General features: G+C 40.0%; 1 protein-coding gene across 4 annotated transcripts in view; it reads left to right on the forward strand.

The window, feature by feature from the left end:
- The window catches only part of PLCE1 (phospholipase C, epsilon 1), a 255,192-nt gene that overhangs the window by 120,038 nt on the left and 109,529 nt on the right, over positions 1–25,625 (forward strand). For all 4 annotated transcript variants that reach the window (XM_005884057.2, XM_005884058.2, XM_014531564.1 and 1 more), the window contains exon 3: positions 14,366–14,682. In XM_005884057.2, the coding sequence (XP_005884119.1) occupies positions 14,366–14,682 (317 nt within the window). The remainder of the gene's footprint in view (positions 1–14,365; positions 14,683–25,625) is intronic.

A 25,625-nucleotide genomic window follows, 5' to 3' on the forward strand; every position in this document is an offset into this window, starting at 1 on the left:
GCATGTACCTTGGTTGCAGGCACATCCCCAGTAGGGGGTGTGCAGGAGGCAGCTGATCGATTCTTCTCTCTCATCGATGTTTCTAACTCTCTATCCCTCTCCCTTCCTCTCTGTAAAAAATCAATAAAATATATTTTAAAAATAAATAAATAAAAAAATAAAAAGAAAGTAGGGAGGTAGACTCATAGAGAATTATGAATGTTCATTTATTCATTAAGTGTCTCCTGTGGGCTGGACACTGTTAGTCACTCTTTGGGGACAGTGGAAGGAGTGGATTAAAGAAGAGCAAATAATTCCCCTAACTCTCTACTGTTCACAATCTATTGAAAGGTGGAGATGGACACAGAGATAAGAAACCAAGACACAGCACAGCTAAGAACCAAGCCCTACATGGTCACGAATTCCGAGGTCACAGAAGCATGATTTGAACAAGTCTATTGCTAAACTTGAGCTCTCACTCTGTCTCTAGTCTACCAGCAGGAAATATAACACGGCGCAATATGGAAAACATTTACTGAGTGCCATTGTTTTCATGTTCTAGGCGGGCATGAAAACAATGAAAAAGAGCACTGTTCTTAATCTCTCGGAGTTGCTGATTTAGTTGACAGAGAAACTGACATGTGAACATGTGGTTACATTGTACTGTGATACAAAATATGAGGCAAAGATTAGTGATGAAGAGTGTGGCTTTGGTGACAGACAGACCTAAATTCCACATCTACCACGTACAAACTGTGAGCTAAGGCAGATTACTTAGCTCTGTCCCTAAAGCTCATCATCTTGCCTGTAAAATGGGGACAATGAGGATACTTGCCTCAGAATAATTATAATGGAATAAAAATAAATCTAATGAATATAAAGTGATAGCACAATGTCCAAAAACAACAACAAAAACACAAATAAAACAAAGGTGGATATGGAACAAAGAAGACATTCCAGAAATAGCAAGAGGAAAGGATCTTTCTGTGTCTCATGGCTTCCATGTCACCCACCTTTGCCTAAGGAAAACTAACTCATCCTCTGAGGCCCAAGGGCTTCCATGCCAGGTCGCCTGCTCAGCACTCTTGTTGCTGCCACACACAGGAGGCAGCTTGTTCAGTTCTCCTGCATGTTTGTTTCACTCTACATTGCGTCTAATGCTCAGCTCTGAAGGTATCTTTGAAGCCTGGTGTGGTCAGAGCCACATGCAGCTCAATCAGTGCAAGCTATAGAAACAACAATGATAACTGTCATTTATTGAATTGGGAACTACATGCAACAAACTCTTCTAAGTGCTTTACCAACACCAACCTTCTTGCAATAGAAACAAAAAGACATCTCAGGCCCCACCTGAGACCTCACAAATCGGAATCTGCATTACTTTAACAAGATTCCCAGGTTAAAAACAACAAGATCACCACCAAACCAGGATTATATGAAATGCTGAAGGGTATTCTTTAAGAAGAGGAAGAAGAAAAAGGTAAAGATAAAAATTATGAACAACAAAGGGACAACAAATACATATCTATCAACAAGTGAATCTAAAAATCAAGTGAATAAAAAATGGACTGACAATTCTCAGGGGGAAGGGAGTGTGAAGGGTGCGGGAAGAGATTGGACAAAAATCTTACACCTATGGATGAGGACAGTGGCGGGGGGTAAGGGCATGGGGAGGGGTGGGAACCAGGTAGAGGGGAGCTATGGGGGGAAAAAAGAGGAACATCTGTAATAATAATAATTTAAAAAAAACAACAACTGTGTTCCAAGTCCTAGCTATGCCATTCACTAATCTTGCAACCTAAGTCTTTCCTCCTCTGCCTCTCATCTTCAATCCCTTGGTCTCATTCAGTTTTAAGATTGACTTAAAAAGACCCCAAGTCCTTTCCATTGATACAAAACTGTTTGGGAGTTCTTTTTGTGCCCACGATTGGTCGGCAACACCTGTAAGACTCACTCAGTGGCCAGAAGGCCAGTTCTGGTTTTTGATTGTTCCTTCAGAGAGAACAGGGGCTAGTCAGTTGGGTCCCTTCAGGTGAAAAGATTACAGAGTAATTAGATATGATCTACCAGCTGTCAAGGAATATAATCTCCTTGTATTATTTATATTTATATTTATATCTGTAACTGTAGATAAAAAGGAAGTCACCCTGAAAGAAATAACAGACCAGTGAGTAATTGGGCCTTCAACAGCATGAAGGAGCCACATGTGTTATGTGTATTAATGACCCATTTTCCCCCTTTGCCAGCTCTCATGTGCTTATAAACAAGTAAATAATAATGCACTCCCGGTGCATATGACAGTCTGCCTAGAGTTCATGTGTAAATACACAGGCCTTCCATCAGTGGCCCAGCCACTATGCTGATTGTTTTGTGTACGTCTCATGTAATTGCCAAGCAACCTGGTGAGGTAGGATCATGATCCTCGTTTCAAAGATGAGAAGACTGAGACTTCAAGGCTATTAAGTGGGTGCCCCTATTTTAAAAGGCACTTAGGGGACTTTCTGATGATCCCACTCCCCTTCCAACCTCAGAGGTTAGCCAAACTATTTATTCCAGCCACGTATACTTTACTTGTGAAGAGTTTAGGAAAATTGGTTTTCCCCATCTTCTCATATTTTTGATGAGAAGTTTTGTACTCGTTCTAGCTGGGAGTTCACAGGAAGATGGCTTCGTTTGCTCTGACAGGATAATTACAGGGTGAGGCAACTAGAGGATGTCTGAACAGGGATTTGGACTTGATTACATCCCACTTGAGAGCTCTGACACCTGAGCGTTCTCCTGTATTGTATCTGGAGCCCGGGGTTCCTCCTTCACCACTCTGGTAGGAGGCACATGAGTGAAGGTGCCGAGGCTCTCAGGCATGCAGCCCTGGTTTGCATGGGGAGAGCTGACAGCAGTCCAGCTGCAGGATCACAGACACCAGGTGTTGGTCAGCCTGGGCTGTCCTGTCCAGTTGTGGGCGCCAGCACCTCCTTTGTCTCTGCTGCTCAGGCTCACTCGAGAGAGGCAGCTGTTCTTCCAGGTCCAGTGACTGTTTTATACCAAATCAGAGAGGAACTGACCTTAGGAAGGAACTGCGAGATCTCTCCCGGATGTGTAAAATCCATGTGTATTTTCTTTACACATTTTATCGGGCTGGCCTACATCTTCCTCCCATTGCCATCATGGACATCACCCTACAGGGCAAATGCTCTTTTTAACCCCTGAGATGTTAGGCTACAAACGGTTTTGTAAGGATTCCGCTGGGTCACTCACAGCAGAGGACAGTCAGGAGGCTTTTGCAGACAATGAGAATGAGCTGGAAGAGACCAATTCTTGAGACAACTGATGGATGAATTGAAGCAAACTCAGCCCAGGACATGGAGGAATAACAAATGCCTCCAAGATTGTGGACCGGAGGAAAGGAAAGTGGTACTATTAAAAGGAAATGAAGCCCTGGGACACTGAATCCTGTGACTTCCCAGGTTTAGTTAAAAAGGGAGAGGAACAGTTTTGAGTTTGTGCATAAATTAAACTCTGGTACTCAAGGTGTAAGGAATGGAGAAGAGCATGGACTTCAGAGTCAAATGATCCTGGTCTCACTGCTTTCTACCTGTGAATATTTAGGCAAGTTACTTAACCTCTCTGAGTGTCCTCAGCTACAAAGTAGAATACTACTTAGAATAGAAGTAGAATCGTACTTAGGCCACAGAGTTGCTGATAAGTGAAAGGACATACTTGAATAAAATGTGAGCAAGTCATGATATTAGTATCATTATTATTGCCTTTTATGGACAAAAATAATATTCCAGGTTCATATGTGTTTTTCTTATTAAATGTCTTTACCCGAAGTCTGGTACAGGTCATTTCTGCAATAGGATGTTCTAAATCAGAAATAACACGTACCAGTTTCCTTTTAAGTCATACAGCTATTTTAATTGATACTCATATCGTCAAGGGTTGAAAATGTGCAATAACAAACAACAATAAAGAGTGCACGTCCAACATGAATTTTTAAATATTTTTTCTTTAAAACAAACATAATTTTTTTAAAATATTGGAGTGTTTGTGATTTGAAGTCATGGTTACAGCCATGTCCCAGTTTTCCATCTGTTCTTGTCCAATGTACAGGTCCAAGTTACAGCCAGAATTGTGAATACTCAGTAAGTGTCTGTTGGTCTTGTACAAAGCTCTTCTCAGTTAGACTTACTTAAACATATAATATATTAATATGAAAGTGAATGTATACTTAGATGTGAAAATCAATCAAACTAATGCACCATATTAATAGAATAATGTATAACAATCCCATGATAGTATCAAAAGATGCAGCAAAAGCATTTGACAACATCTAATACTTTTTATGATAAAAACATTAGATAGGAAGAGAAGGGAATGTCCCCAACCTAATAGATTGCATCTATGAAAAACCCATGGCTAACATAATGCATAATGAGGGAAGACTAAAAGCTTTCCATCTAAAATAAAAAACCAGACAAAGATATCCGTTCTCACCACTTCTCTTTAACATTTACTGAAGATTCTAGCCAGGACAATTAAGCAAGAGAAAGAAATCTTTTCCAGACCAGAAAAGAAGAAGTAAAACTATCTCTATTGTCATATAACATGATCTCATATATAGGAAATCCTAAGAACTACTATTAGAATCGTAAAATGAGTTCAACAATGTTGTAAAATACAAGGTCAGTTGTATTTCTGTCCACTAGCCATGAATAACCCAAAAGTGAAGTTAAGAAAACTATTCCATTAACTATAGTATCAAAAAGAATAAAATACTTAACAATAAATTTGCAAAAGAAGTGCAAGACTTGTATACTAAAAATTAAAAACATTGTTGAAAGAAATTTTAAAAGACCTAAATAAATGGAAAGACAGTCTGTGTTTATGGGTTAAAAGACTTAATATTGTTAAGATGACAATGTTCCCCAAAGCAATCTACTGATTCAATAAAATCACTCTCAAAATTCCAGCTGCCTATTTTTTTTCTTTTTTGCAGAAATTAACAAGCCTATTATAAAATTCATATGGACTGCCAAGGGACCTAGAACAGTCAAAATAACAATTTTTAAAGAAGAATTAAGTTGAAGGACTCACACTACCAGTTTCTAAATTTGCTACAAAGCTACAGTAATCAAAACAGTGTGGTACTGCCCAGCCGCTGTAGCTCAGTGATTAAGCGTTGACCCATGAACCAGAAGGTCATGGTTCGATTGCTAGTTGGGGCACATGTCTGGGTTGCAGGCTCAATCCCCAGTGGGGAGGAGGGGGGAGTGTGTGCAGGAGGTAGCCAATCGATGATTCTCTTTCATCATTGATGTTTCTCTCTCTCTCTCTCTCCCTGAAATCAATAAAAATAAACAAACAGTGTGGTACTGGCATAAAGACAGACATATAGACCAGTGGAATTGAATAGAGAGCCCAGAAATAATCCCTCACATATGTGGTCAAATAATTTTTGACAAGGGTGCCAAGACCATTAAATGGGGAAAGGACAATTATTTAAACAAATACTGCTAGGAAAATTGGATATCCACATGCAAAAAATAAATTTGGACCTCTACTTTGCACCATATACAAAAACTAACACGAAATGGGTCAAAGACCTAAATGTAAGACCTATAACTATGAAACGTGGGAAAAGTTTCATGGCATTAATTCGGCAGTGATTTTTTTTGGATATGACACCAAAGGCACAGGCAATAAGAGAAAAAATAGACAAATTGGGCTTCCTCAAAATTTAAAACTTTTGTGCATCCAAGAACACTATCAACAAAGTAAAAGGCAACCCATAGAAAGAAAAAATATTTGAGATTAATACCTAGAATGTATATAAAACTTAACAAAAAACAAACAACCCAGTTCAAAAATGGACAAAGATCTTGAATAGATATTTTTCAAGAGAGGATATACAAATGACCAATATGAACATGAAAAGATGGTCAATGTCATTCGTCACAAGGGATATGCAAATCAAAACCATAAGATGTCACTTCATATCCACTAGCATGGCTATAATTATTTCTATTAATAAGGATTCTGTCATACTTTTTTTCTGCTCTGAAGCTAAGTTCAGTAACTATTTATATCTGACCATGGCTTAATTCTCAGTCCAGGCATTTTTTTTAAAGCACTGAGTTAGAAATAATATGCTTCATTAATTTTGTGAATTCATCTTTTTCATGTAGTATTGAGACCAGGCCAGACACATTTGTTGCAAGATTGATTTATTACTCTGAAAACCAATAACAGATTATGAGAAAGAATCACCAATAAATTAACCTTTCTCTACACCCATTACTTGCCTGTTGGAAAGCAATTTTCTGCTCTACATGAGACTTATTATCTTTACGCCAAATCTGAAACCTTTATAAAATGAAATCTGCGTCTTTTCTCCCCTGTTTTAGTTTATATAATTGGAATTGCACCACTCAGACTATTAAATGTACAGTTAATGAATCTAAAGCTTAACTTAACAAAATAAAGGGACTGTCTACAAAATTAAAGTTTTTCCTATTTTCTTCCCTAATTGTAATTTGAAGTAACTTTTCAAGAACAATATTGCCATATTTATTGGAAAAAATCTGAACAGCTCCAATGCTGAACTAGTTTGTGTCCATCAGAAGGTTGGGATTTTGTTCTCTGGATGAGTTTTTCAAATATCATTTTGATATATATTTTTTAAATATTGTCACATGTACATTAAAAAATTAAATAAAACAGAATTGTGCAATAAATAAACACTACTATTAGTTTGGTGTGTACTGGGCAGATATATAAACATTACCTACATTTATAAAATTCATTTTCCTCCATTGAGATCATATTCCATTGTTTTCAACTTGCTTCTTTTTCACCTGAATTTATCATGAAAAATTTTCAATGTCAATACATATAAATCTTCCTCACTTTATCTATATTTTTGTGAGTATTTCTGATAAAATCCTAAAAGTTGCATTGCTTGGACAAAAGGTGTGCTATTTAAATTTTTGTTTTACTTCCCATGAAACCTTGTGCTTATTTCACCACCACTCACAGAGAATGAGAAAGATAATGTTTCAGAAGCACAACTACATGTCAGGTTTTCCCAAAGGTTTTCCTTGTATAAATAAATAATAGATAGCTACATAAATACATAGATTAAAAAAAAACTAAGCTACCATTAAAATATAATGAGAGTACTATGCTTTATTTTTTTCATTAAAGTCAGGTTCCAGTAAAGTATAATTCTCTCTTCCTACCCAGAGAGAGACAGACAGACAGACAGACTTGGTAGGAAATAGGGGGAATGCAGAAGATCCCTTAAAACACTAAGGGCAATAGAGGGAGGACTACTGGAGTCAGCTGAATTTTAGTTTCAGCCCCATCTCAGTCATAGGGTGTCTTTAGGCAGATTGCTTAATATTTCTGACCTCTGTTTTGTGATCTGTAGAATGGGGATAATCACACTTACTTTATGGGGTTCTTTGTAGAAATTAAATTAGTTACTCGATGCAAAGGGCTAACAAATGGTGAGGAACAATAGCTAGGTGAATAGTTATTGTTGAGATGCTAGAAAAGGATCAGGGTGACCAAGCCAAGAGCATCCTGGATGAATGGTAAAGTTTTGAAAACTTTTGCAGAAAAAGTTGAGGAAATTGCTAACATTCTAGTTAATACATATGCTATGCAATACAGCACCTTCCCTACCCACATCCATCATCTCCCCCACCCCCGCCGCTCTCACTCACATTATATTATTGTTTAATCTGTCTCCTCTCCTAGAATAATCTATATGAAAAAAGATCTTTTCTTGCTCGCTAAATTCCAACATCAGTGTAGCCTGAAACAAAACCTGGCACATAGTAGGCACTCAATAAATGAATGAATGAATGAATTTCTACTTAGCCTTTCTTAAGCCCATGCAGATGTATTGGCCGCTAATAAGGGTGGCCCACGGACACAAAGCACACCCAAGATAACTCGGAATGGGCTTGGGGTAATGCACAATATTGGCCAGGAGCCAGAATCTTCTGGTTCTCTCTCAACTTTTACCAGTGCCATGACTGACCACTCACAAGCTGGATTCTTGGGCAATTCACGTAGCTTTAACTTAAGCTTTATAAAAATTAAGATTAGCAATGCCTATCTGTTATGATTTTCTAACATTATGCAAATGATGTGAGATTATTTTATAAACTCTAGATTCTCATAGGAGGTACAGCAAGATAAACCAAATGTGTTTAGTCTTGATAGGGACCAAGACAACAAAAAATGAAATGGGAAGTAGCAGGTTTTCAAGATTCTAGCCCAAGCATGTCAAACTCAAAGGCCAACACAGGCCAAACAAACAAGGTTTAAGTTTATGTGGGCCACAAAAAAACATACGCTTCAATTTTCATAGAAACGTAGGTTTCTTTCAAAAAGTATAGTATAAAATAGAACAAGAGCAATGATAAAATTAATGTTTTCTTACATGCCATTATATTGGCTGGGCCACAAAAATATTCGTTGTGGGCCACATGCAGCCTGGGGGCCGCGAGTTTGACACACTTGCTCTAGCCCAAGCCAGAGCCTCTTCCGTGGGCTTGGATCTGAACCAGCATCTCTGAATAAGTGCTAACCGCTACCCTCATCTGCCTTTGTTTCTTCATGAGCCACACCTACTCTGTGCCTTCTGGAGAATAAAGCTTTCTTCCTTGCTTTCTACAGTGATGCTCCATCTTTCTAAAATATGCTTCAGCCATTGGGAATGACTTGTAGTTTCCTAAATAAGCCTCTCTCACTCTTAGGCCTTTCCATAGGGTCCCAGTAACACAGCAGCCTAAGCTTCCTTGGGAACCAACTAAGCTCATGAACACTTTAGGCCTCATTCCCCCATTTGGAATCACTAAGTGTGATGACCAAAGTTTTGAAGAGACTTTAATTCCCATGTGAATGATACGGAACCTGACAACAAGATTGAGGAGAGCTATGATAACATATTCCCCTTGTGGGAATTGTTAAAGGCTCTGAGAAGTCCTGCAGTTAAAATAGAAAAAGAGAGCTTGTTTAACTTTGTTCAGCTTGGTATGTCTCTAAATTATTAACCAAGGAACCATGTTTTGCATAAATTCAATGTAACACCCTTTGGCAAATACTGGTTTAAAACATGGGAACATTCTTAGGAACTTAAAAGAAGGATAAGAGAGGGCACTTCTAAGTTCCTGTGTGCTCCACTCTAGCGTGGTATAATGTAGTGTTTGAACGAATGGCTGAGCAAGGAGGGAAACTGTCCACCCTCTAGGGTCAAATCCTTACCTTTGGAGTTTGAAGAATTCATTTTATCACATCACTTCACTTCAAATAAACAAGCACAAGAAGTTGATTTATACTAACTAAAATCACTTGAATTGCATCTAAAAACCAGAATTCAATGTGGCATTTTGTTGCTGCACAGGCAATATGCTGAATGACCAAGAACATGAGCTCTGGAGTCAAATAGACTCTGATTCAAACCCTAGCTCCCTGTCTTACTACTTATGGAACCTTATGTGAGCCTCCCATGAGTGATACTGCCTACCCCCTGAATTAATCCATATAAAGCACTATTTCAGGAAGCTATTATTTGAGCAGGGAATGAAAACTTGAAAATACTGTGTCTCATCAGAGATGTTTCTAGGTTATGACAGTGTCTAGAGATATAGCCCTATTCTGCTGTAGAGTAAGTATTAACTAAAGAGCATGGAGCTGAGAGCAAACATTGACTATTAATGAGGTAGATAATTTTATTCAACAGAAACTTTAAAAAAAATTTTCACAGTAAGAGAACTAAAGTTTTCAGTGGGCTTTGTGAAATTTGCTCCACAAATAAAGAGGAAGGATCCAGGGTCATAGAGCTACTGGGCCTTTAACCCATTGTAGAGTTGCCCATATTACAGAGAGGAAGGGTGATGTGACTTACAGCTGAGAGTTGGGGTAACACGGCATGTGAAGGGGAAGGAGGAAATTATAAGGAGAGGTCAGCAAGAATGCGATAAGGTGGGAAATCTATTTTTCCAGTTTTATTGAGATGTAATTGACATATGTCACTGTAGAAATTTAAGGTGTACAGCATAATGATTTGACTTACATATATTATGAAATGATTATCACAATAAGTTCAGTTAGCACTCATCATCATGTAGATACATATAATGAAAAGAAAATTTAAAAAAAGAAAAATTATTTTCCTTGTAATGAGAACTCTGAGGATTTACTCTGTTAACTACTTTAATATGTACCATACAGCAGTGTTAACTATAGCCATTGTGTTGTACATTATATCCTTAGTACTTTTTATCTTATAACTGGAAATGTATACCTTTTGACCACCTTCCTCCAATTCCTCCTCTCTCCACTCCTGCCTGTCATAACCACAAAGCTAATATCTTTTTTAGTTTGTTTTAACAGCTGCTAAAGTGTGGAACTTGGAGGGCAGAAAATTGTGTCCCAAGAAGATTTCTGGGATGTTTCTTTGTGGTCATGATAAAAAAAATTCCTGAGTAATCCTGCTTTAAGGAAACGTACACTAAAGGTCTATATTATGTTTCAAGGTTTCAAACATCAGATTTGTGTTTCCTTTGAGTGATGTCATTCTTATACTGAGACACATGGGGACACTACATTTGTTAGGGTCCCACTGAGCGGGCTTCTTTTTCTTCATTTATTCAGTTTTTTAGGTCTCATTTATTGCTATTCCCCACCAATTACTAGATTCTTTATTCATTGTAGCAGCATGTGATTCATATCTCAAGATATAGTGCAGTTAATAATATATCATCTTATCTTACATTACTTACATATTTCATTACATTATCTCTTCTCTTACATATTAAATAATTGGTTTCATAAAATTTGGGAGTTATTTTCATTTCCTTCACAGAGTGCTGTACTTTGAAATCGTGTCTTTAAGCTGGTTACTTCTGGGAAGACTTCCTATATATGGCTAATTCTCTTGCCCATAAATTGTTTGTATCCAGAAACTGCCTCTGTCATCAGGCCACATTCTGACTCAGTTTTTCAGGAAATCCAGTCATTTTGTAAACTTTTCAGAAAGTTGAAGAATGAGGACATGTAAGCTATATAGATTTGAGTTCCTGCCTTATCTTTAATTATTTTCAAATATGACCTTACAGTGAACCAAATTTGGTAGTCTTCGTTTTTTTATGCAGTCAATTTTTGGTAGCTTTTTCCAAAATATGGATAAAAATTGATAGACTAAGTCATTGTACTCCGTATTCACCTATTAGAATCAAAAGGAAATGATACTTTGGATACTTTAGTTTTCATACAAAAGAGAAAACAGAAAGTTCTGATCGGAATTTACAGGGTAGGGCAAAAGTAGGTTTATAGTTGTGAGTATACAAAACAGAGTTTATTCTTGTATCATTATTTACTAATTATTATATTATTTTCCATATGAACAACTGTAAACCTACTTTTGCCCCACCCTGTATGTAAAACTAGTTTAGGCTTGCATCAGAGGAGAGCACTGTAGCTCAGACTTTCTCCTCACAATTTGTTTAGGTCACTGCTGGAAGCATTCCTCCAAAAGGGAGCACTTCACTTAATTAGATAGCAAATACCACCAAGAACTTTTCCTGAGCTATGTTTCAAAAGAGGTGGACTGCTTAGGAGAGTTGAAGGGGGAACATCAGAGCCCAGACTATCAGCAGAAATGCCCTGTCAACACAGTGATCTAAGACCTAGGAACTCCTGCCCTAACTGGTTTGGCTCAGTGGATAGAGCGTCAGCCTGCGGACTCAAGGGTCCCAGGTTCGGTTCTGGTCGAGGGCATGTACCTTGGTTGTGGGCACATCCCCAGTGGGGAGTGTGCAGGAGGCAGCTGATGTTTCTCTCTCATCGATGTTTCTGGCTCTCTATCCCTCTCCCTTCCTCTCTGTAAAAAAACAATAAAATATTTTATTTTTTTTTAAGACCTAGGAACTCCCAAGACAGACCTGGTATCTATTTTTTCTCTCCTGCATCCTCACTAGCCTGTTCCTTTGAACAGACTGACCTGAGTTTTGAATCAGAAGATGTGGTCACCATATTTACAGAGGAAGGAATCAGGAATGTAGATTACCCTTTAGAGAAGGTCCATAATAAAGTGGAGGCTAGAGGTGATTTGGAGTTTAAGGGACAAGGGAAGTTTATTGGTTTCTTTTTAAGAATAAGGGAAATGGAACATTTGTGTGGGCAAATGAGAGTCAGTGGAAAGAAAGGGACTGGAGGTGGAGATAACCACTGAGGCAAGTTCAATAGACTTTATCACAAACTGAGGTGGGCCTTGTTGAGTTATTTAGGGAAAAATAAATAAATTTATGTCACGTTCGAAGCTGCCTTGAGGGCCTGGCTACAGTATGGTAACACAGTTCAGCAAGGGTCCCATCCTAAGGGATTGTCATTGACATTTATCATCATTTAGCCTCCCAGAAGCCAAGTATAGTTGGCTGAGTTTGCCCAGGATTGAGGTTTGGGAAGTGCATTTGATGGAAAGTCAAGGTGACCTGTGAGGGAATCCTGGGAGTTGGTGGGTGCCATGTTAAAATGCTGACCATGAAACCAGACCAAGGCCAAGCAGCTGGAAGTCGGCTGAGGCAGCGAAAGTTTAGTAGAAAAGGTGGAAGGGAAATGGAGGTCAGTTCAGGGGTGATGACTTCAGAACTCAGCAATACAGAGACAGAGCACTTCGGAGTGATGATCCAAAGTTTCCTGCAATAGAGATAAAAGAATCAAGGATATTGAAGTCTGGATGTTGAAGAAGTGTTTTTTAATTGAATTTATTGGAGTTATATTGGTTAATAAAATTACATAGGTTTCAGGTGTACAATTCTATAACAAATTATCTGTATATTGTATTGTATGTTCACCACCCCAAGTCAAGTCTTCTTCCATCACCATGTATACTCCCTTTAACCTCTTCTACTTCCCCACACCCCTCTTTCCCTCTGGTAATTACCATACTGTTGTCTGTGTCTACAAGTTAATTTTTGTTTTTGCTTAATTCCTTCACCTTTACATTAGCTTTGCTGTTGTTTAGTGTCCAGGCCCGATGTCAGTCTGTGCCAACAAATACATTGTCATCAGAAGACAGATGAGTTTTATTCTGTCAAAGGGTCAGTAAGGGTGTTTAAGAAATCAAGAATGTAAGAAAGATCTTGGGAAAACCAAACATGGTCCCCTCATGAAGCACCATGAGAAGCATGAAGGAGGGCTGGCCAGGGAGGGACTGCCAGGAAGGAAAAGATGTGAACTGGCGGAGAGCAAGAACAGTTTGGCCCTCAGGGCAGCATTTCCTGAAGTGGTTCCAGCCAGCACTAGTCACACAGAATGGCACAGTAAGTAGCATATAAAAGTATGGCTCTGGAGAAATACTCGGTTAAGCAATATAAATGGATTCCTTTACTGGCAGACCCCTTTGAAGCTCTAATGGTGTACCCATGTGCCCCATTTATTTCCAGGAATAGAATTTGTGACAAGAATATGTGACTTTTCCCCAACTTAGTGGCCACAAAACGGATCATACTTTGGGAAATTCTGTTCTAGGATTCAGATTTTCAGTTTTTTGAATGAATTGATGGATGATTGGTTAAGTAGATGAATAAATAAATGACATAGGTAGGAAATTAAGAGACAGATTGGAGGGGAGGGGAGTGGTCAAAATAAAGTGAATTTGTGCTAAGGGAATAATATTGAGTCTACAAATGCATTAAATGCTTTGATATAATGCCCCCCCCCACTTCCTCTCCCATGCCATCTTCTTACTACCAGTTGTGGGGCAGGGAAGATTTATTTATTTAGATATGTGTCCTTTCTTCCTGTTCCTTTCTTACTTTGGTAGGTGGTCTATCCCCGCAAATCCCCAAATGGATTTCGGTGGAATCCGGGTTTTGAGGGTGAGATGTTTGCAGAGTAGACCATGAAGTTTTGAAACCTTGAGTACAGAGTCCCCAGTTCTCCTGCATGTTTACACATATGTGCACATACATGTACATGCCTCTTCCCCCACAGCCTTCTTTCATTTCATTTCAGTTGCTGTGCCCACACCCACCCTTGTTTCTTTTCACTCTGATGGTTAGCACTGCAGGATGAATAATCAAACGGTACATTTTCCCTGCTATTCTGCAAGTGTGATAGTGAACTGGTTAGGGAATGGTGTGCCAAATCAATTTTACTTCTGAAAATGGGAAACTACTCCTACCCATAACCCCAAGGAGGGGGACAGGGGAAGCAGCAGGGCAGATATCAGGTCTCTATAACAAGAAAGATAGTATAGAACTGCAGAAACTTTAAGAAACCTACATGACTATGAATGGCTCTCAAGTAGATATCGGTTGTAAGGAAAACCAACCTTGGTGTGACCATGACCTCTGTGGCTTTATTCCAGAACGCCAACCGGGCACCTCTATGGCCAATTCCAGTGCCCTCCCTTCAAGTTCAGCTGGGATCAGCAAGGAGCTGATTGATCTGCAGCCCCTCATCCAGTTCCCCGAGGAAGTCGCCAGCATCCTGATGGAGCAGGAACAGAATATCTACCGAAGGGTCTTGCCGGTTGACTATCTTTGCTTCTTGACTCAGAACTTGAGCACTCCAGAATGTCAGAGGTCCCTGCCCTGCCTCAAAGCATCCATCTCAGCATCAATTCTTAACTCCCAGAACAGAGAGCACAATGCCCTTGAAGATCTTGTGATGAGATTTAATGAGGTAAGGAGCCACTTTCAGATGTTTTTGTAAGAATTGCTAGTAAGTGGTTTTTAAGCATTTCTCCTTCTTGGTTTGTCTGTTACTGACATCTCATCTACCTGTCTGTCTTACCGCTTCCATGATGACTGCTTTCTTTCCAGGCACTGAGATAAACAACACATTGTCATCCTCCCTCTCACTTCACTCTAACTGACCGAAGCCTAAGTGATGCTATCTCCATCTCATATCATTACCAAGTCCACAAGCCTTCTCCCTTTGGGAAACCAATCCCCAACTTTATTCCACTCCCTTCCAAAATATTCTCCCTGTGCCCATTTTCAAATATTCTCCCACTGGTTTCTTCATGTGCTTTCAATATTAGATGTTTCGATTTTGAGTTTGGTCAGCATGATCCCTGGCCACAGGATCCACTGTCAGGCCTCCTCAGCAGACACTAAACACAAACACCTGGGTCAGGAAAGTGGGGAGGAACGTGGTCTTGAGGGACAGTGAGTCACCCCCTCCTGTCCTCTGATCCCATCAACATCCCCAGCCCCCAGAAAGTCCCTCCAAGGCCTCTGAGACCTTACCAGCCAGTTCTGAGGAGGAAGCTGTAACCAGAGTCTGGGAACACTTGGGAGGGAGGCAGGTCTAGTGGCAACTAGGAGGAGGAGGTCCAACTGGCTGACATGCTGTGACCCTGGAGCAAGGACAAGGGATAGGAAGGAGGAGAGGCAGGTTTCCATGCAGGGCAAGGGTCAGGGATGCTGTGCTGTTGGGCTTAAAGAACACTTTTCCTCCATAGTATGACCACACACTCAAAGTTTTCTGTTCTACAGTTGCTGTCTTTTAGACTTTATTTCTTTTGCCTTGAAGATTAAACACAACTTTCAGTTTCTGTAGTTGTTGGTGGTTGGTTTAACTCCACAATTATAGTAGTAAATGCAAAAATTATACTCCCATTCCAGTCCTGTATATCTCTGATTGACAGTGGATCAATCCACCTTTGTTAGTTAAACACTTTCTGATGATAGCAGCTCACCTCACAGTCTCCATAGCCTGCCAATCATGACCCAGATGATGGATATAAGTGTCAGTGACCATGGGGAGGCACAGTGGATGTAGACATGTTAAGGGCTCAGCTCAAGCAGTTAGTTCTGTGCCCAGATATGTTCCTCAATGGGAGATCCATGACCCTTGGGAATTGCTGATCTCCATCTAACACTGCCCTGCTAATCAGCTACATATACCATTGATTTGCTCCTCACAACCCTGGGAAGCAGATACTGTCATTAGCCCTACACTACCAGTGGGGAAACTGAGGCACAAGGAGATGAAATCATTTGCCCAAGGTTATATAGGTAGTAGGTGGCAATAGTGAGATTCAAACCCACGCTGCCAGGTCCCAGAGCCTGGGCTTTGAACCGCTGTGGTATTCTGCCTCCCACCTGTATCAAGACTCATATTGTGGAGTGGCACCTGATAAAAATGCAGGTTCCTGGCCCCACCCCACATTGAGTAAAACAGACTCTCTGGGTGTCCGCATGAGAGCTTATAAATCACACTGCCCCAACGCTGTTTTTTTAAAATAAATCTCCTGACGATCTTGATTCTCCTTATCAATAAAGCTGGGTGGGAAATGAAAGTTCCAGTAAACTGTGTGATTTCATATGGGATTTTACTGTATTTTGTGAATTATTTTAAACTTCCAGATCTAGTCACTCTCATTTAATGTGGGACCTCGTCCTTATCCTTTGTTGTTGTTATTGTTTTAAATCCCACCTGAACTTAAAAGTGATTTGCCCAAACTTTTAAAATCTAATTTTAAATTAATTTTGGAGAAAGAAAACTTGAATTTCTTCCATTCGCTGCTATAACCTTAGGAATCCAAGATGAATCAGTGATATCATTAATTCAGAGTTAGTGATCATCGGAACCACAGCTGGGTTGAGGCACGCTTTGGACTATCTCTGAAAATAGTTTAGCTAAGCAACTTCAGAACATAAACAAGATTTCTGGGAAAACACTTAATCTACTTAAGAGAACAGTCTGTTTTCAAGTATTCTCAAGCATCTATTTTCATACAAATTATTGGCATGCAGATTAAAAATCAATCTTATATAGTCATTATAGGCAGATCCCAAATGACCTCTGCTAGGCAAACTGGGATAGCTAAATTCTTGTTTATATACCTTAGGGTGGAAAAGCTGCATTACATTAAAGGGAATTCTTAAGTTCAGACTTTCACCTATTTAGAATGGTTTTGCCTCCAAATTAGCATGGTTTTACTTTCTGTAAAGAAGAGGAAGGAAAGGAACTAGCATTTATTTACTAGGTGCTCTGGACTAGATATTTTCACATTTTTAAATCCCATTTAATCCTAAGGACAGTTTTGTAAGGCGGTTGTCATTGTCCCTAACTCACAGATAAAGAAAGTGAAGCTTAAACAACAAAATAAGTAATCATAGTATTGGGTTATGATCTATAGGATAAAATAAATATTTATGAGTTCATACTGATATGAATAATTGAATAAATATATCAGTGGGAGGGGGTAAGGTACAGCTCTTATTTTTAAAAGAATTTCAATTAATAAGTGTAAAAGGAATGAGGGAAATAGGAAATCACCATTAGGAAACCCCAGTAATAAATTATTATAGGCAAGAACCATTGATGAATTCTAAAATTTTGGTGCAAAACTGTGATAAGAAACAAGATATTTGCATAGTTTAAAAGTATTTCTCCACACAAAACTGGATACACAAAATAACTGTACTTTCTTCAGGGAAGGAAGAGATGTATTTCTTGGAACACTGGAGAATTTGAAAGACAAGAGAGAGAATATTAGCTCCATTGCAGAGGTGTCTGTCACTTAGGGGAGAGGCCAGTGCACTCAGTTAACATACCGTCTGCACTTCTCAGAAGCAGGGCACCATGGTGGATAAGCACTAAGGAAAGTGTGTAACAGTCTGCAGCTGCCAGAAGCTACCAGTCTTAAATTGTAGTCAGGCACGGGCACAAACCACTACCAAAAAAGGCAGAAAGTACATGCAGTGTTAGTGGCACAGATGGTGGGAGCTGAAGTGTCTGGGTGGGAGATCAGAGCTCTTGCTGCTCAGCTCTGGAGTGTGGGGCTGGGCCTTAAGGGATAGCCAGGGCAGAGGGGGAACATTGGGGAAGGGAGAACATTCCGGACAAGAAGACAACCAGTTCTTGTCATGAGCAAGACTCATGGTCTAGGGAGTCAGCTTGCTCCAGACTGTCAGTAGAACATGATCAAGAGCTACAAGTTTCCTGAATTTTAACAAATACTTACATGATGACTTAACTGTGGTGTGGAGAAAGGGAAGAAAATCCCTGTGCCTTTCGGGCAATGTTGCATAAAGTTTATTCTTAGGAAAATAAGGTTAAAAGTACAATGCAATTGAAAGTACAGTCATGAAATAACTGAAAGGGTTTGGCTTACATTAAGGAAGCCCAGGAGATAAGTCATTTAAAATCAGTTTAGATCGTGGCTTGGAAGCATTGTTTGTCCCCATCCCCCTTCTCCCACCCAATGTCGAGACTGCACACCAGAGTAACTTCTGAAAAGATCATCTTTTTCTCCTTGCAAGTACACTGAAGCACGCTCAAGGGGTCAGCCCTCAAGCGGTGGTAGTCAAGATTCATGCTGGGGGTGGGCTCAGTTCTGCTTTGCTTGGTTGGGAGGCAGGTCTTCCTGAACCCTTTTGATCTGGACATATCTCTGTGATTATAGTCTTGATCTAAAACTCCAAAAAGCCAGAGTTCTCTTTCTCCTTTCAGGTTGAAAAGCCTCCCTTCCCACGAAGACTCTTGCTTTGACACTCAAGTCATATTGTCCTTCTCTCCTCCCCCTGTTTCTTCCTCTCTCCAGCCTCTACCTCTAGCCCACATGCCTTTTGATCTTACTGATTTTTAACTCCTCTTATAATAAATTGAAGAGCCATTTCTCTTTTCTAAAGGAGACAAAGAGATTTTGTTGTTGTTGTTGTTGTATATAATTTCACCAAAGAGATTGCATACTTTAGCACATGTGGTTGAGAAGAGATGAGAGGCAGATAGAGATTAAAGATCATCCTTACTCCCTTTCCCTTCCCATCTTTTTCTTGGGAAGGTCTGTGGTGGAACAAGGGGGAGAAGGATATGTTCCGGAATCACAGTCCTGAGTCACTAGTTCTCAAACAGTATGGCCTCTGCTTCTGTCCTCTTATTCATCCATTGATGACCTTTGTGGTTGGAACTCGTCATGGTCTGCATCTACAGCTGGTCTGTCAACAGAACAAATTTTTGGTTCCACTGCCCACACTACTGCCAGACACTCTTTTGTGTAACAGATAATTGATTACTCTGGCTAAGGACTGGGTTTCGGGTTCAAGAGGCTATTAACGGTTCCACTTTTTCCTTCGCCCTACAAGAGCAGTTTTTGCTTGTTGGGTAGTTCTTAGCAAGACCATTTGTCTGGGCCCCTCTTTCAGACTAGTTAGTCGCCGGGGCAGTCTTGAGCCCAAGATGGAGCCAAATTATGAGAACCTAGAAGACTTGGAGGGATTCCACTTGGCTTGTTGACTCTGCCCCTCACCCCTCTGCCTCATGATCTCTCAACCTCTTCCATTTGGTCAACCTAAGCAATCATCAACCTGCTTCTCTAGCCACACAAAGGTGGGCAGCCCAAAGTGACACTCAGTTGTGGCTTGTTCCTTCCATCTGCTCATTTTCACCAGATGTCAGTTCAACAGTTTAGAGGCCACTCCCTCTATAAAGAACTCCAAGGTGCAGCTTCACTCCTTGGGAAAGAATTGTATGAATAAATAAACCATCTGCCCAGAAGAGGGCTGGTTGAGTCTGGGTCCTCTCAGCCAGAATCATCTAAACTAATAAAAGGGTAATATGCTAATTAGACTGGGTTGACCAGACATCTTCCGGTCGTCTTGCCTTCCTTCCGGACAAAGCCATGGTGGCGGGGGCCAAGGCAGAGGTGGATAGGGGCGATCAGGCCGGCAGGGAGGGCAGTTAGGAGTGATCAGGCCAGCAGGGGAGGGCAGTTAGGGGCGATCAGGCAGGCAGGCAGGTGGGCGGTTAGGAGTCAGCAGTCCCGGATTGCGAGAGGGATCCCACAGGGATCGGGCCTAAACCGGCAGTCAGACATCCCCCGAGGGGTCCCGGATTGGAGAGGGTGCAGGTTGGGCTGAGGGACCCCCCCCCTCCTGTGCATGAATTTCATGCACCAGGCCTCTAGTAAGTGATAATCATCATTTTGGCACATTCCAGCATCCAAATATCTGTCTGGTCATAGCCAAGGGAAGACCATTTCAGCACAATAAGGAAAAAGTATGGCAAATGATAATGTGGGGGAGGGTTAGTGTCCTCATGTCCAAACATGTTTCTTCCCTTGAAATATTTTAGAAAAAAAAAAATCTTGTTTTAAATTTCTACATTCAACCGTGTTAGAAAAGTTTTCTTCCAAGGCTTTTCTCCCCCTTTTAAGCAGATAGCCAAAAAAATGATCTCTTCAGGGCTGCTATGCAAACTTTCTTCCTCATACCTGAACGCTCATGGGACAAATGGTTAATAAAGCTCCCTCCGGGCAAGGGAAATTTCAGCTCACTTTGGAAAACCAGATTTCTTCTTGGGAAAGAACGTCTCCCCGGAGGCACACCTCTGAGAGCAGACAGTGTATTCATTCCCCAGAGCATTTCACTGCACATTCCCAGCTTAACAGAGATCTTGGTCCAGAAATTTCTGGGCTAAAAAACACAGTAAGCAGTTAAACCACAGAGACTGAGTTGTGCAGGGTAGTGCTCTAAGAGCAAGGTCATTCGTGGGGGCTCATGTGTCCTGGAGCCAGTTGACAACACATCATGTTCAGAAAAAAAGGAAGGAAGTAAAGAAAGGGTAAGAGAAAGCAAGCAAGCAAGGCACCACATTTATTTAAATTTACCTTGGACAGTTCTCAGTTATCTACAGATAATTCTGTATTTTTAAAAAAATAATTTGGGCCCTAACCAGTTTGGTTCAGTGGATAGAGCATCAGCTTGCAGACTGAAAGGTTCCGGGTTAGATTCAGGTCAAGGTCACATAAAAGGCACATGGGGGAGACAGCCAATCAATGTATTTTTCTCACATTGATGTTTCTCTCTCTCTCTCTGTCTCTCCCCCTCCCTTCCATTCTCTCTAAAAATCAATGGAAAATATCCTTGGGTGAGGATTAACAAAAAAATAAATAAAAATAATTTGATCCTTGTGCTTCATTAGAAGACTTGGTTTTGAAACCTTAAATATTCAAACTATTTTGTTACTATGACAGGATATTTTTATTCTCTTGGCCTTTTTGAAGCTCACATCATGTGTCTAGGATTTAACCAATCCAGAAAAAGAACTGCCAAAGCCATTGACCTATTGGAGGCCTGTTTTATTTTGTTTAAAGCAGGGTCGAGTTAGCACTTCAATCTTGAGACTGAAAGAAATAAGAATAAATCCGATGGAAATCGGAAAATAGACAAATAAGAATTTTGACAGAGGCGAGAAGTATTATTATTAATAGTAAAATAACTCCGAGAAGCAGTCCAGCACTCCTCAAGGTCATTCTTTGCCATCACACATGTCATAAATGACACTGAACACTGTAGGAAAGACCAGGTAGGCCTTAGTCAGAGACTGGGATTTTGAGCCTCTCTCCAGCAGTACAATAACTGACCCTATTTGGATGTTTAATTCTGCTCTTTTAAAAACCACTCTTAGAGATCTTTATGTACATGTAGGAGCCAAGCAGGAAAGTATTTATGCTTTGCCAAGAATTTACATTCACTGAAGAGATTTAAACATGCATAAATCCAGTTGCCTTCTCAATACCTCTCCTTGGCTTTTTTCATTCAACAAGGTTTTATTGAGTACCGTCTTATAAAGTAGATATTATTTTGTGCACTAGAGCTACAGCACTCAGCCCCTGCCCTCATTCTAACAATGAGGTTTACATTCTGATATCTAAAAGGCATCTTAAATATGGCCCAAATAGAATTATTAACTTTTCCCTCCCCCATTCATATACTACCCAGTGTCTTCTCCACTTATCCCACACCATCTTCCCCATCTCAGCATCTACCCACGTGCTCAGGCTAACTAACAACCTAGGAGTCATCCTTGATGTACTCTCTTTGTCTAACACTCAACATCCAAACCATCAGCAAGTCTCATTTGCTTTACTGACTGAATACATTCTGAATGAGACCACTCCTTAGCATTGCACCTGCCACCACCTTGGAGGCAGCACTGTTGCACTCATCTCCAGTACTGCTTTCATGCTTGTATACCCTATAATCCATTCTCCACCCAGCAGCCAGAGTGATCTTTTATAACGGAAAGCATGTCAGGTCACTTTCCCTGCTAAAAATCCCCCAGTGGCCTCTCTTTGCATTTAGAATAAAATCTAAAATGCCAAGATCGTGCAGGATTTGGCCCCTGTCCACTTCTCCAACCTAACTTTATACCACCCATGCCTCCCTTGCTCCTTGCTAGCCACAGGGACCTACGTTCTGTTCCTGAAAACACAGAGCTAGCTTTCCCCATTTGGACTTTGTACTTGCTGTTCCCTTTGCCTAAGACCTTCTTCCTCTGCTCATACCACAGCTGCTGTCTTTTACTGATCGTATCTCAGGTCAAAAGTCAGGGAAGCCATTGACTTGTTCACTTTTTTTAAAATATATTTTTATTGATTACAGAGAGGAAGGGAAAGGATGAGAGAGATAGAAACATCAGTGATGAGAGAGAATCATTGATCGGCTGCCTCCTGCACGCCCCTCACCAGGGGTCGAGCCCGCAACCGGGGCATGTGCCCCTGATGGGAATCGAACCCGAGACCCTTCAGTCCATACGCCAATGCTCTATCCACTGAGCCACACCAGCCAGGGCGACTTGTTCACTTTTTACATTTACCTGTGTCTGTGTACTTGTTTGCTTTTTCTTTAGAAACTTGTTTCACTTGTTCATTGCTCTATGTCTGGTTCTTTGCAAAGTGCCAGCTATATATAGTAGTTGCTCAATAAATAAGTACTTAATGAGTGGGTAATGATAGTTGGTGTTAACAATTGTTTACTGAAATAGACTCTGTTAGAAATACAAAGAAAAGCAAGATATGGCCCTTTGATCTAGGAATTTATCATCTAGTTCAAGGCATATGAGACATAAAATATTGAATAAATACACACAGAAAAGGCAATGCAGAGCACTAATTGTCAGGTGAGAGATCATTGTTAGAGAAGTGCCATGGGTTAGTGGACAGAGTATGATTCTGTGGCTAAGTCTGGATTTGAGTCCATTTTTTGCCACCTACTCACGATAGGACTCTGGGCAAGTAAGTGATATAAACTGATTTCAGCTTCATATCTCTCACCTTAAAGTTGGATAATTTTATCAATTTCACGTGGTTATTGGGTCATTTAATCAAGATAATATATAACATCACCTAGCACAGGATAGGTAGTCAATAAATGGTAACTAGTGTGATCCATGCCAAATGAGAGACAAATGGTGTATGTGCCCTGAGAGGGGAGAGAGAGAGACCACAGAGGCACATTGCCCTGGAGGGTGACGAAAGGCTTCGGAGCCTTGGAGGTTGCAAAGGGTTTTGCCAGACACAATTATGAACTTTGTCACTGATGAGGTTTCAGAGGTCATGTTATGAAGTCCTGCATGTATCGTGCTGTTGAGTCACTCCAAATCCTGGTGACCCTGTGAAAGAGTGATGCCCACAGTGTCCTGTCCTCAACAGCCCTGCTCAGCTCCTGTAGACGGATGCCCATGGCTTCTTTTATGGAGTCAATCCATCTCAGATTTGGTCTTCCTGTTTCCTGCTGCCTTCTGTTTCTCCCAGCACTACTGTCTTTTCCCAAGAACCCTGCCTTGTCACGGTGTGCCCAACACAGGTGTCCAGGGTATTTGTAGAGCTTGAATTCCTATCATCCACCAAATGAAGGGATCTCGTCCTTGCACATTCTTACCCAGCTTTTCATAAAGAATTTCAAAGACAAAGTTCACTCCATTGCAATGAGCCTATTATGTTGATAGAGCTCCCAAGAAATAACAGAAATTGTGTGTTCCTTTGGTCTGGTTCTTTTGAGGCTAGATGGTCCCCATCTTATCAAAACTTATATCGTTTTTCAATATCCTTCTTAAAAATGAGGCTGCCTAATCTGTTTGGATATACTTCCTTCTTACAACTGGGTAATTCTCCTGCTCTTAATGCCTAATTTTATTGTTGTTGTTTTTTTCTATTAGCAATGTCTAATTATTAGCCCAGTTAAAGGTCAACTAAATCCTCTAAACAAAAGGCTGTCGGGCTCATCTTTTCTCTGCATGGTTTACTTTGTTGTTTTCTCACATGAACGTAATATTTTACATGTGAATGTACTAAATTTTATCTTTCCGGACATTCAAGCCTGTCAAAATAATTTTGAATCTTAATTCAGTTATGAGTTGAACTAGCTACCACTCCTGATTTTTTTATATTCAGGTTTCGTAAGTGTGCCTCATATACATTTATTCAAATTGTTGGGAAAAAATATCAAGCCAAATAGGAACTAATGGAACGCCTTATGCCACATCACCAGCAACTGCTCCTTGGGTTGATCTTGAACCATCAATCCCCTCTTTGTTAAGTGTTTTTAAGCTATATATGATTTTCCTTAACTCCACAATCATCTAACATATCTTTCTCATATGACTCTAAATATACCTTTTCATACTCTGAAATAACTTCCTAAAAACAAGACATATTCTCAATATGCAAGTCAAATTATCCACTCAAAAGAAAAAAAATTTATTTTTTTTTATTTTTATTTTTTTTTATTTTTTTTGCTAAAAGTATTACAAAGGGTATTTTTGGTTAATTTGACAATTAGCTACTTGAGAATGTCTAATTTTTCTTCCATTTATTTAGATCAGCGGTTCTCAACCTGTGGGTCGAGACCCCTTTGGCAGTCGAACAACCCTTTCACAGGGGTCGCCTAAGGCCATCCTGCATATCAGATATTTACATTACGATTCATAACAGTAGCAACATTACAGTTATGAAGTAGCAATGAAAATAATTTTATGGTTGGGTCACAACATGAGGAACTGTATTTAAAGGGCCAGAAGGTTGAGAACCACTGATTTGGATGATGATCATGATGGAGAAATTAATAATGTAGATACTGTTAATTCTGTGCCTTGTGCTGGGTACTATGCCAAACACCTATATAAATACCTAATCATATTTAACTTGTACAAAACCCTGAGAGATGGGAATCGTTGCTTTATCTTACAAATAAGAAAATGGAAATTCAGAAAGGCTACATAATTTGCCCCATATCACAGCTAAAAAGTGTCCAAACCAAGATGAAATTCAGGCTTTTGTGACCCCCCCAAACCCCAAACTCATTGTTATATTGCTGTACATAAAGTATTATGCATCTACTTGCACAATAAACAATTATACCATGGGAGGAAATGTCATGAATAAAGAAATGGGGGTATAAAATGCTTTGTTTGAGGGATTTAGGGGGTAACAAGTAAGACCAGAGCAGTATCTCCCACAGTGAGTTGTGTGGGAGTTCAGTGTGCATTCTGTGGCAAAATAGTGCCCCGTGGTCTAACATACATGTGGTATGCTGGGTAAGCAATGATAGCTAAGGTTTGTTTTCATTGCAGAACTTCTCAGGTCATTTATTATGCTAATGTACATTGAAACACTGTCAGAATGCAGCATTTCACAAATATACTTGAGTACTAAGTACCTATAGGGCAGGGGTGGGCAACCTTTTTGTGAGTGCATGCCAAAACTATCAAAATCTCTGACTCAAAATTCTTCTGCGTGCCAACCCTAATTTTTTGAGAACATGTTACGCCTACTTGATATCTCTTAAGGTGTACATATGTGAAGAACCTTGAAGAAATAATAAAATTCATTC

This window comes from Myotis brandtii, unplaced genomic scaffold (assembly GCF_000412655.1).
Source record: "Myotis brandtii unplaced genomic scaffold, ASM41265v1 scaffold810, whole genome shotgun sequence".
Taxonomy (NCBI): Eukaryota; Metazoa; Chordata; class Mammalia; order Chiroptera; family Vespertilionidae; genus Myotis; species Myotis brandtii.